Here is a 12,566-nt window from a genome sequence, read left to right as displayed (position 1 = left end):
AACTTTTTCTTGAAACAGTTCGTTTTCAACGTCCGCAGCAGCAACTGCGTCCAGTGGGAACGGTTGTAAAATGGTCCATCACTAACCAGCTGTTTCACCTGTTGCAAATATCGGCTCAGCTGTCGCGGACTTTCCCATCCCTAATAAAGCAAAAAGTAAATTCTGCAGAGAGCAGCCGTTCGTTTAGTGCAAAAATGATTTAAACCGGGAGCACATCAATTTCGCACACGCCCACGTCGAGAATGTTCAAACGCACTTTTAAGGTGGTTTATCGACCAGTCAGGAGCAACTTTCTGGTGCTGCCGGACCAGTACTACGGCGTCGTTTCGACCTATGTAAGTGTCCAAAGGTCCACAACCAACCGCCTCCATGCGGATTAGATAAGCGAAAGATTAATCCGGCTAACCATTCTTCGATTAGGACACGGGCTGCCTCAGTTTGCAGTACAATGGGCGGGTGCACTACGCCTCCTGGGCGCCACAGGCGGGCGGAGGCGGCATCAAAGACACCGAGATTGGGATCAATGCCAGGGCGGCCAAGGAGATCGGTAAGCCATTAGACATTACTTAACGACCGGATGTGCATCGGTTGCCAATGTGCCGTAATATTGGAATCCGGCCATCTGCCCCGTACCTCGTATGCCCATGCTCACATACTCATCCATTTATGTATCCATTCTTGCCGTAGGTCTGCACGAGAATGATCTGGTCAAGTGTGCGCTCATCGCTGACGTTCTCAACCTGAAGAGCGTCCACGTTACCCCCGTCTCGTCCAAGGACTGGGAGATCATTGTGAGTGACGGTTTTCGGCTGCTTTGCGGCGTGGTCAGCGATCAGCGGTCAGCTTAAAATAGACAAGTCCGTTTATATCGGATTGGCATTTGGCGCGGGCGTACGCTTGGTCTTTATTTATACTGCCATTGCTTGGCCGGCATTGCCATTGACCCGCTATTTTGATTGGATTAACCAATTAATTAGGCGCTAAGCAGATTTCCGCTTAAATGGGAATATGTTCCTAATTGCTTTCATTAGACGTATTAAGAGTTCTAGCCCTTATAGAACAGTTCGAGCTAAATTATCTCTAAAATTATTAATTTGGCGCCAATTAGATTTTCGATTACATTGCAATGCGTTCCTTATCATAGCTTCTATTACTTTCAATAATATGATTTTAGAGCTTAGAAGTTAACCTTTAAAAGAGTGCTCAATTCTTAACTTATCATAAATTACTGTGTATTCTTATTACTACCAAAAGATTTCCTTTAATAATGTGTTAATGTGTGTCATATGCATAAACTTAAATTAGAGGTTTTTAAGTGTCCGTTTAGTAAAAAAGACTCTAGCTAAAGCTATTTGTTTAAAGAAATGTAACAAAATACGACCGTTTATTTTGGCTGTCTTAGTAATATAGTGACGAAAGTTTAGTCATTAAATATAATTTTAGCTCTACAAAGAACCGCCAACATATTTTGTATAGGGTATATTATTAAAAAGATTGCCAAGAGAAATGTTATAGAAAATCTTTTGGTCTAACTTTTTGCAGCGTTTTTATTGAAATATTTTTGCCTTCGCAGGAACTAAGCACCGAAAAGATCTCGGGCAGTGTGCTGGAGCAAACCCGCATTGTGAACTCCACCCAGATATTAATAGTTTGGATTAACAAGTCCATGCAAGTGGCGCTGACAGTGGGTAAATATTTGCCATCCAATAAATATATATTATATTCATTTCCATTTCACCATTTTAGATCGCCTAAAGCCGCACATGAACTATGGCAGAATTGATCACAACACCGAACTCGTGGTGGCTCCCAACCTTTACAAGGGACTTACCAATGGGCATTCTAATGGTGCTGTCGAGGAGAACTCAAAACTCTCTAGGAGTAAAACCACTGCCCAAGTTAAGGATGAACTTTCCGAGAAGCCAACGCCCTTGACTCATTCCTCGACGGTGACCAATGTGAAGAACACCGTGCAGCGCAACAAGCGACAGGATCACATGGAGCGCCTCAAAAAGGATCTGCGCGGGGAAAGCTCGCGCAGCTTCGAGTTCCGTGTGATCCGAGGTCTTTGGCGGGAACAGGCCCAGGAGTCGGATGTCTTTATCAACCGCAAGCATCTACCTGAGTTCTTTGATCTGGATCTGTTCTATTGCATGCACACTGCCGGTGACAAGGATTATTATGTGAGGGTGCGCACCATGGAGGAGGATATAGAGGATGATATACCTGGAACTATTCATCCCTCGATCGAACTGAATGCTAATCTAATGAAGTTGCTGGGCATCAAGGAACTGGAGCGAGTTGTGCTGAGGCCCAAAACCACCGTGGTAAACTTTGTGGAGAAAATTGAGCTATTTGCCAACAAGAAGACACACTACAAGATCATGGAAAATGCATTTAAGCGGTTTGTGATAGAAAGAACTCAGCAGAAGCCCATGCTCTTCAACCAGGAGGAGGTGGTGCGGCTGGAGGACGATTTGCTGGTTACTGTCGGCATTTTACCAGAACACTTTCGTTATTGCACGGTGGACGCTCAGTTCTTAAAGGAGTCCAAGATCTATGCGGCAGATCTAGTGCGCCCGGTAGGCGAGATTATCAAGGAGCAGACGCCGCCGACTTCGCCACTGAGTGTCCAGGATCTCATACAGCTACCGGAGTATGATAAGATTGTGGACCAGGTAGTCCAAGAGTTGCGAATGAATTTATGCCTAAATGCCGATAACTCAGTAATGCGGCAGTGCAATGTCTTACTCACTGGTGCCTCGGGAACAGGCAAATCCGTTCTGGTTGAGCGAATCCTGGACCAGTTATCAGGCAAGCCGGATTATTGCTACTTTGAGTTCTTTTACGGATCGCGACACAAGGGACGCAAAACAGAGTCCATCCAGAAGGATCTGCGCAACATCTTCACCAGCTGCCTGCAGCATGCACCTGCCATCGTGGTGCTGGAGAACTTAGACGTGCTGGCCCATTCCGCTGGAGAGCAGTCCAGTCAGGATGGCGAGTACTACAACCGCATGGCGGACACCGTGCACCAGTTGATTGTCCAGTACACCAGCAACAATGCTATTGCCGTGATAGCCACTGTAAATGAGCTGCAGACACTCAACAAGCGATTGAGTTCACCCAGAGGACGACATGTCTTTCAGACTGTTGCTCGACTGCCCAGTTTGGAGCGAGCTGATCGAGAGATAATTCTTCGAGAGCTTTGCAGCCACATCAATGCCTCCAAGGAGTTGGATCTTGTGAAGTTCTCCAACCTCACGGAGGGATACCGGAAGTGCGATCTTGTCCAGTTTGTGGAGCGTGCAATATTTTATGCCTATCGCATAAGTGAGTATTTGGTTACATTTTTAATTTACATACAAAACGAGTTTTTAGTATTTTCAAGAAGTTTAAAACTCCTTAATTTAAGTTTCTATTTTTATGAGTTACAGAAAAGCTATCAATTACGGCACCCATCTTTTATTGTATTCATGATTAAAGTTTCTTATTTATTATCTTTTTTCCAGGCAAGGCCCAGCCACTTCTTACGAATGATGAGCTTATAGAGTCCTTGGAGCACACCAACTCCTACTGCCTGCAGGGAATTCAGAGCAATCAAAAGACTGGAAGCGATGGAGAGGCCAATGAAATGCGCGTCGAGGAGCTGCCTGGCCTGGAGTCAGTTGTGGGCGTGCTGGAGGAGGTCCTTATGTGGCCATCACGAGTGAGTTTTTAGCCAATTACATTTAACTAAAGGTTGTAGTTAAAAAATGTGTATTTCCCTTACAGTATCCCAGCATTTTCAATGCTTCCCCCCTGCGCAATCAAGCCGGAGTGCTCTTGTACGGACCACCAGGAACAGGAAAGACGTACTTGGTCTCCCAGTTGGCTACATCCTGGAACCTGCGCATCATTTCCGTCAAGGGCCCCGAGCTTTTGGCCAAATACATTGGTCAGAGCGAGGAGAATGTTCGAAACCTGTTCAATCGAGCACGCAGTGCACGACCTTGTGTGCTTTTTTTCGACGAGTTCGACAGCTTGGCGCCGAAGCGTGGTCACGATTCAACGGGGGTCACGGATCGAGTGGTAAATCAACTGCTTACCGAACTGGATGGCGTTGAGGGTCTGCAGGGAGTCACCGTCATAGCAGCGACCTCCAGGCCGGAGCTGTTGGATCCGGCGCTCCTTCGATCCGGTCGCATTGATCGCATGGTGGAGTGTCCTCTTCCGGATGCCTCGGCCCGGGTACGAATCTTCGAGGCCCTCAGCTCAACCCTCAGCCTCGATGAGTGCGTGGACTTCGATTGGTTTGCCGGAAGAACTTCGAACTACACTGGCGCTGATATCCAGAGCATTCTGACTTCGGCGAACATGGCAGCGGTTAAGGAGGCGCTAGCCCAATTTGGACACGAGGTAAGTCTGGTACGCTCTGCACCGAAACTATCTTTGGTATAAGAAGTTCATGGTAGTCATGTCATTCCTTTTTTTGTCATGTTCCGCTTTTTTCTCATGTAACAAGTGCAACCGAAATGTTTTCAACTATTTTAGAGTGCGCTTACGTGCTTGGCATTGTAAATAATGTTGTGATATATTCAATTTCCGGCCACAGGGATCACGAAACATACATATATTTATTTATTAACATAAGTCCTTAGTCGCAGACGACCAACAAAATTACATCGATTTTTTTATTGCCTTCCCAGAAACTGCCAAAGAAAATCTTGTTGAAGCACAAACACCTTGTCGAGTCCTTCCAAACCACACGGCCTTCGCTGAGCGCCTCCGATGTGGCAAAATATCATAAAACGTATGTAGCCTTACCTTATTTGCTTATATTTATTTCACTTATTTTAAATGTCTCATGGTAGGTATGTTCGCTTTACCAACAAGGAGAAGACCTCCAGGGAGTTTGTAGCCAAGCGCGCGACCTTGGCTTAAAGAAAAAGACTTAATTAGCTTAGCATTATCATTATCTTTAATTGTATTTCGTATATTTGTAAATCGGCAAAATTTTGTTGGGAGACGTAAGTCTTTGGGTAGTGCATATTTCAAAACTCTTTTTGTTGAGAAATAAAAAACGAATTTGTTTTAATTATGTCATGATATGGATATTTATTCTGATTGATTTGAATGAACATTTTAAAATAGATTTTACCTTGAGATTGATCCGGAGCATACCGACCTCGGTAAACATGATGGCGGTTAAGGAGGCACCGGCTTAATTAGGACGTCAGGTGAGTTGGGTATTGCATTCACCGGAAATCACCTTAGTTATGCCAAGTTCTTGGTAGCTAGGTTGGACTGTTAAACTAACACTCCCATTTACCTACCGTTTTAATTTTTGTTCCCATAGACACAGCAAGTGCAACGAAAATGCATTTAACTATTTTTGGGTAGTTTACGTGCGTGGCATCTGGATCAGGATTTGGACCTGTGTATGCGGGAGCTAGTTGTGGCCACAACCAGAAACTGAGATTTTTGGATATCAGTCACGTAACGGATATTTCCTTATTGATATGCGATTACCGCGCATGCGCACGTACTGCACACCACTAAGACAATGGACACATTTTCTTTTGCATAAATTAAGCAGCCAAGCAAACAAACAGGGAGGGAACCCGAAGGCCAGATAATAAAGAATTTCAACGAGTCGAAGCCACCGCAAACATGCTTAGAATAAAACCAACAAGACCCCTGGCAATAAAAAGAAAGGAAACCGCTCAGGAAAACTACCAGCGAAAACAATTGCAACATGCGGGAGGGAGACCACCTCGATCAGGTAGCCATGGCCGATACGATCCCAAACCATCCCATCCACAGACCCTGTGCAAAGGATCCTAGCAAAGCCTATTATCACAGAGAACCGCTGAGGCCCGTTCGGTTCGCATCGGTACGATCGGTTGAATCGGGCACGTTCGGATTGTACCTCGTAAAAGTTTCTTCCGTTCGATCGTTACTTTCAGTTGTTTGCGCACATTCAAGCCAATCGGTTGGCTCCGCTCGATTCCTCCCACAAAACTTTACGGATTACGGTTAGTGCAACGGAAGTGGACCCTCCACCCTTCATATAACATTTTGCCCTTTTGCCTGGTGTATGCAAATAAAAGTTGGCAACGAAGCGGAAATGCAAGGCGCCTTGCCCTCTACTTCCAGATTTAAGATCTTTATCCAAGCCCCCTTCGCGATTGACAGGCGAATAAACATGGTGACAATATTTTTTTGTGGTCTCATTTGATTTTCCCCGGCTCCTCGCAAATAAAAGACAAAGAACGTGATTTTTTGGTTAAAGATTTGGGGTTGTGTCTTGGCAGCGAAGAATTGTATTCCCACTGGAACTGACAAGCAGCAGTAAAACAAAAATAAAGTCGAACAAAAATAATTTAAGAGAGAAATGTTCCAGAAGTAAAATAAATACAAAACATGTCAAGTGCACGCAAAAGTTCAAAATCAACAGAGAAATAAAAAACAAAAAAAAAACAAATGTTGAGAATAAGATCTTAAGTGAAGACAAAGGAGATAAATAAAATAATACAATAATCATCAAATAATAAAAGTAAAATTTTATAAGAGAAGAAATTCAATGAATTGCTTCGTTAATTTAAGAAAAAAAACCCCTTTGACAAAACAGGAAACAAAAATATTAATGGGATTTCCAATTGAATAATTAACAATTGGTTGGTTCTAAAGCTTAAGAACCCCATCAATCGATTGTCATATGAAGTGTTTGCAAAAAGAAAATTAACTAATAATAATATGCGAAATTTCAATTAATTCTGTCCTCGAAATAGCTAAGCAACCAAGTTGAAATGTCAAATCGAGTATGCTAAAAAAGATTCATTCGCTCGATAATAATTCACAAGATAAAAAGGTGTGAGCCAAACGTTTTTGGCCATGTGCGCGCGTTGGCTTCGAATCGAATAATATTGAATGACTGACAAACTGAGTAAAAAATTAAATAAGAAAAGCAATAATACATACTTCAAATACAGCGATCGACTCGTATTTGGCAACAAATGGGGAAAAAAAGGAATTGAATAAATTAAAACCTGCGACGCGTGTGCATACATACATAAATCGGGCCTGAAGTCAAACGGCTAGCGGCAATATCGGCTATAACAAAACCCACAATTACTGGTAGCACTAGCACAATATTAACAACAACAATGACAATCACAACGGTTGTCCCAAGCCTTACAGACAATAAAGTACATTTCATTAACGGCACAGTGGCTTGGAAGTTATAACAAATTTATTTTATAATTTAAAAATAATAGCAATCTAAAAAAATAAAAGCAAATTAGATATTTCCATTATACCTTTGTTTAGTTTGTTCAATATTTAAGGTGTTCTAAAAATGTTGCCTGAGATTAGTTAGTTCTAAAAAACTTGCATTCACATTGTCAATATGTCTGGGGCTTTACCCTTAACCTGCATATCATTGCTAGACATCATTAACCTGAAATAAATCTTAGTTTACTAAGAAAACATTTGAGAACTTTAGCGAAGTACATGCCTTTTCCTGATTACTATTAAGATCATTTATAATTACATTTTAAACTTATATATTAATAATAGGAACTGATTAAGCTAACCTCTGCTAGTTTTATTTCGAACAAGATGTTTTTTAAGAAAAAGTTAAACCCATGTATAGTGTTAAAGAGCATTTAAATGTTTCCTTAGTTGATATTTCCAAATGTGTACCGTCATTTGGGTATTTCTCCATTTGCTATTGCAATTCTTTAGCACCTCGACTGTTTGTTTTGTGAATGCAAGTACTTTAAAATAATTGAAAAGTGTCGAGCCCACTGTACCGAGTGATTTCAAGTGATTTTCTAACTGTTTGGCTTTTTGTTGAATGGAAATCGAGAAGCGCATGCCGCACCAACAACACCAGCATTTGGCGAATGTCGAATATAGACAAGTTATAATGGAGATCCCCTTTGGGAGTGGGTGGCGACGAGTGTGTCCGGCAATCCAGCGGCTTCGACCACGTCTTCGAGCTCATTACGGAGGCAGGGCACACAGTCTTCGTTTTTTTCTGCCGCTTCTCCTTTGGATTTTTGCATATTGGTGCGGACAGACTTGACTTGGCTGTGTGCCGTGTTGGCAATAAAATATTAAACAATAATAATAAATAAATAAAATGACACAAAAAGGCAATCCAAGGGGGGCGACCACGAGGGAGTGAACAAGTTAACCGAAGATTTGGCAATGTTTATTGATTCACATACAGTAGCGGTCAAAAAAGAAGCAGTACTTTCAAAATACGAAAAATGATTTATTAACAATCTCCCTAAAATTGAGTAACATGATCACTCAATACATTTAAGAAATTTTGGTTTCTAATATAACTCCTTCCGGACTGGACTTAAGAAAGTGCCTGAAACTGCTTATAATCTGCAATATTCTGTGATGAGTGTTCAAAATACCATTGAAGGCATATGCCAATATTTCTTAAAATTTTGGTTTAGTCATAATATTTATGAGTAATATGTTAAACCCACAATAAAATGAATAGATAATATATTTTTAAATTTTCGTTTTTAATTTTTTTGATGCTTCCGAGCTATTATTTTTATAACATTTTTTTTTTTATTATTTTTTTACAGCTGAGGAACACTAAACTGCAACCGCAACTGTATATCGATACATGTTCGTGCCCATCTAGATACGATCTCTTGGTGGCTGTTGAACTCAAGAGAATCCACTTGAACCATGGCAAAAGTGCCGATCATGCTGATGATCATTGCGCTCGCCTCTGCTTCTCCGGACCTGGGATGCGACTTTGGCCATCACCGCTGCTCCATCGATGTGACTGCGGAAAACAGTACCCGCCAGCAGCACCTTCTCCCCGACATGGACATCACGTTGGAATGCCTGCGTCCCACGGCCAAGTGGTACTACCAGGATAAGTTTCAACTTAAGGCGGCGGTTTATCGAATTGATAGAGCACAGTCTGAGAATTCCGGAAAATACGGCTGCCTGGATGGCCAGAGATGGTATAATATCTCCCTGCTCGTTGGTCATAAGGAACCAGTCGACAATGACATAGCCAGCTTTGCTAAGGTGGATGCTGCTCGACCAATGCCGGAGACGGATCTCTTCTTTCAGCCCCTGAATGAAAGCCGATCCCTAAAGTTGTTGCAGCCACTCCCCGAAACCGTCCAACGAACGGCGGGTGGTCTCTTCCAGCTGAGCTGCAGTCCCACAGATCCGGAGGCGACGGGCGTGAATATATCCTGGTTGCACAATGACAAGCAAATCTTGGGCGGACGTGGAAGGATAAAGCTGAAGAGGTGGTCACTGACTGTGGGGCAACTGCAGCCGGAGGATGCCGGAAGCTATTACTGTGAGCTGTGTGTGGAGCAGGACTGCCACAAGAGCAATCCCACTCAGTTGGAGGTGGTAAGTCGGAGTCACACGGTGCCCGTGTTGAAACCGGGATATCCCCGCAATGCCAGTATTCCCCTTGAGGACAATGTAAGCATAGAGTGTCTCCTGGAGGACTCTGCCTTGGAGCCGAAGATCACGTGGCTGCATAAGGAGGGAGTGGACAACATTGACTTTGTCCTGCAGCGGCTGAGAGAGCAGTCCCAACTACCGGTGGGCGTTACCCGCTTGATTACCCGAATGGACGAACCCCAGGTTCTTCGGCTGGGAAATGTCCTTATGGAGGATGGAGGATGGTACATCTGCATAGCCGAGAACCAAGTTGGACGCACTGTGGCGGCCGCCTACTTGAATTTGTACAGCCCTTTGGACACCACAACTGATCGAGGAACCACTAGCACCACCCCGAGCACCCCAACACCCACTGCATCCACCGGAGAGGACAACGATGAGGAGGTGGATAATGCGAATGCACCCGTCGGAGAGGGTCCGCCCATGTTTAGAAAGGAACTTAAGCCACTGCAACACACATTGTCTGGAAATACTGTGACTTTGGCCTGTCCAGTGGCTGGCAAGGCAAACATCACATGGACAAAGGACAAAAAACCTTTGGACCGCAAGCTTGGCGTTTATGTCCAGAAGAATTGGACACTGCGATTCGTGGAGGCCACCAGCGAGGACTCGGGGAAATACAACTGTGAGGTGTGCAATGCTTGGGGTTGCATCCAGTTTGACTTCAGCGTTCAGATAAACGATCGCACCAGATCCAAGCCAATAATCGTGGTACCGCAAAATCAGACAGTGAAAGTAAATGGCAGCTTGGTGATGAAGTGCACAGTGTACTCCGATCTTCATCCCACCGTCAGCTGGAAAAGGGTTGTCCTTAAGAACGCCTCGTTGGACGGTCTTCAATCTGTAGAAATCCAAAATCTCAACTTTACCGTGACGAACGATTCCGTTGTTTTGGAGCTGCACAATGTGACCTACAGCCAGGAGGGCTGGTACACCTGTCTGGCTTCTAGTGGCCTGGGAAGTAGCAACTCTAGTGTCTACCTGAGAGTAGTGAGTCCTCTGCCGCCCTTGGAGATATACGCTTTGGTCCACGCCCATCCGGTTGGGTTTACACTAGCATCTATTACTATCGTGGCTCTGTTTCTCTTGGGCAGTGCTTTCACAACGTTCATGCTGCGCCGGCTGAGGAGGGAGAAGCTGATGAAGCTCCGCATCGAAACAGTTCATCAGTGGACCAAAAAGGTAATCATCTACCGGCCAGGTGGAGAAGAAGGAAGTGGGTGCAGCTCCGGCGATCTTCAGATGCCCGTGATCAGGATAGAAAAGCAGAGAACCACCGTTTCCACAACGGGAACGGGAGGTGCTGATCCCGCCCAGGGCTTTAATGAGTACGAGTTCCCGCTGGATTCCAACTGGGAGATTCCCAGGCAGCAACTCAACTTGGGTTCCATCCTGGGCGAGGGAGCCTTTGGACGTGTCGTTATGGCGGAGGCGGAAGGGCTGCCCAGGAGTCCACAGCTGGCCGAGACCATCGTGGCCGTCAAGATGGTCAAGGAGGAGCACACGGATACGGACATGGCCAGCTTGGTGCGTGAGATGGAGGTAATGAAGATGATCGGCAAACACATCAACATCATCAACCTGCTGGGCTGCTGCAGTCAGGGTGGACCGTTGTGGGTGATAGTGGAGTTTGCTCCGCACGGAAACCTCAAGGATTTCCTCAAGCAGAATCGTCCGGGTGCACCACAGCGTCGGAGTGACAGCGATGGCTATCTGGACGACAAGCCTCTGATACCGGCACAGCAACTGGGCGAGAAGGAGCTCACCAAGTTCGCTTTTCAAATTGCTCGCGGAATGGAATACCTCGCTTCCAGACGGGTAAGTCCATGTGCTTTTGGGGATAACTAAGCTTGACGGGTTAATATTATGATAGACTGCATAACTTAATCCTTTTAAAAACCTCATTTACTAACACTTATAATCTTGTCTACTTATTTGTATATTCTATTTTATATTCAACTAGGGCCTTAAGTAAACCTTTATTTATAAACAAAACTATAGAATAGATGCTTCTTAAATTGATTATTTAATGGAAAGTGCAATATATTTATTTGATTTTTCTTTTTTAGTGCATTCATCGCGATCTGGCGGCCCGAAATGTCCTCGTCAGCGATGGTTACGTGATGAAGATCGCCGACTTCGGTCTGGCGAGGGATATCCAGGATACGGAGTATTATAGGAAGAACACCAACGGACGGCTGCCCATCAAGTGGATGGCGCCCGAGTCGCTGCAGGAGAAGAAGTACGACTCGCAGAGCGACGTCTGGAGCTACGGTGTTCTGCTGTGGGAGATCATGACCTACGGGGATCAGCCGTACCCAAACATTCTGTCCGCCGAGGAGCTCTATAGCTACCTGATTACGGGTCAGCGCATGGAGAAACCAGCAAAGTGCTCCCTAAACATCTACGTGGTAATGCGACAGTGCTGGCACTTTGAGTCCTGTGCACGTCCCACCTTCACGGAGCTTGTGGAGAGCTTCGACGCGATCCTGCAGCAGGCGAGCAGCAATCCAAACGACGCCTATCTCGACCTCTCCATGCCCATGTTGGAGACGCCGCCCTCATCGGGGGATGAGGACGATGGCTCCGACGCCGAAACATTCCGGGAGACCTCTCCGCTTAGATACCAGTATACCTATAAGTTTAATTAGTCCCTAGTCTAAGGAAACCAAGAAAGTCCAACGAGTCAACCAGATCCCATCAAAGCATCGCCATTCATCCCAGAAATTTGCCAAAGAAATTATCGCAGAAGCGGTGTTAAACTAACTTTGTTTCCGATTTCAGACATGTAACGTAACAAAGAACTCGCGATTTTGGCTTATGGACAAAGACTTAGTTAGCTTAACACCCTCATTATTTAACTCACTTCACATGTCTCTTTGTATATCAGTAATGTTCTGTTTGGAGTCTTTGGGATTTGTATATTTTATAATTTTTCATGTTGAGGCAATAAAAACGAATTTGTTTTAATACAAAGTTATTTTGTTATTAGGATACAAGTGTACCTATTTTGCAGTCTCTATAGCTTTCTGATTACGGGTCTCTGAACATCTACATGATAATGCTACAGTGCTGGCTAATAGACTCTAGTGCTACTTATTTTGAAGGCCTTTCAGGAT

At 44.4% G+C, this 12,566-nt stretch overlaps 2 protein-coding genes across 2 annotated transcripts; both read left to right on the top strand.

Annotated features, from left to right (window-relative positions):
- The first annotated feature begins 137 nt into the window (after positions 1-137).
- Pex1 (peroxin 1) lies at positions 138-5,085 on the top strand. Its single transcript, XM_017079522.4, has 9 exons — positions 138-335; positions 421-547; positions 688-791; positions 1,574-1,688; positions 1,747-3,333; positions 3,513-3,709; positions 3,775-4,398; positions 4,689-4,792; positions 4,854-5,085. Exons 1-9 carry the CDS (start codon positions 243-245, stop codon positions 4,921-4,923), a joined length of 3,021 nt encoding a protein of 1,006 aa, XP_016935011.3. The 5' UTR covers positions 138-242; the 3' UTR covers positions 4,924-5,085.
- Positions 5,086-5,951: 866 nt separating this feature from the next.
- Positions 5,952-12,421, top strand: btl (breathless). Its single transcript, XM_017079556.4, has 3 exons — positions 5,952-6,017; positions 8,595-11,265; positions 11,517-12,421. Exons 2-3 carry the CDS (start codon positions 8,701-8,703, stop codon positions 12,096-12,098), a joined length of 3,147 nt encoding a protein of 1,048 aa, XP_016935045.3. The 5' UTR covers positions 5,952-6,017; positions 8,595-8,700; the 3' UTR covers positions 12,099-12,421.
- The last annotated feature ends 145 nt before the right edge of the window (positions 12,422-12,566 follow it).

The sequence above is a fragment of the Drosophila suzukii genome, chromosome 3, assembly GCF_043229965.1.
Source record: "Drosophila suzukii chromosome 3, CBGP_Dsuzu_IsoJpt1.0, whole genome shotgun sequence".
In the NCBI taxonomy this organism is placed as follows: domain Eukaryota; kingdom Metazoa; phylum Arthropoda; class Insecta; order Diptera; family Drosophilidae; genus Drosophila; species Drosophila suzukii.
Note: the sequence above shows the minus strand (reverse complement) of the source record. Positions and strands in the feature narration are given on the sequence as shown.

Excerpts from the sequence above, each read along its gene's own strand:
- Pex1 (XM_017079522.4), top strand. The coding sequence starts at position 243 with ATGTTCAAACGCACTTTTAAGGTGGTTTATCGACCAGTCAGGAGCAAC. Across the intron at positions 548-687 it reads CAGGGCGGCCAAGGAGATCG|GTCTGCACGAGAATGATCTG; the intron begins GTAAGCCATTAG and ends TTCTTGCCGTAG. Across the intron at positions 3,334-3,512 it reads ATTTTATGCCTATCGCATAA|GCAAGGCCCAGCCACTTCTT; the intron begins GTGAGTATTTGG and ends TCTTTTTTCCAG.
- btl (XM_017079556.4), top strand. The coding sequence starts at position 8,701 with ATGGCAAAAGTGCCGATCATGCTGATGATCATTGCGCTCGCCTCTGCT. Across the intron at positions 11,266-11,516 it reads AATACCTCGCTTCCAGACGG|TGCATTCATCGCGATCTGGC; the intron begins GTAAGTCCATGT and ends TTTCTTTTTTAG.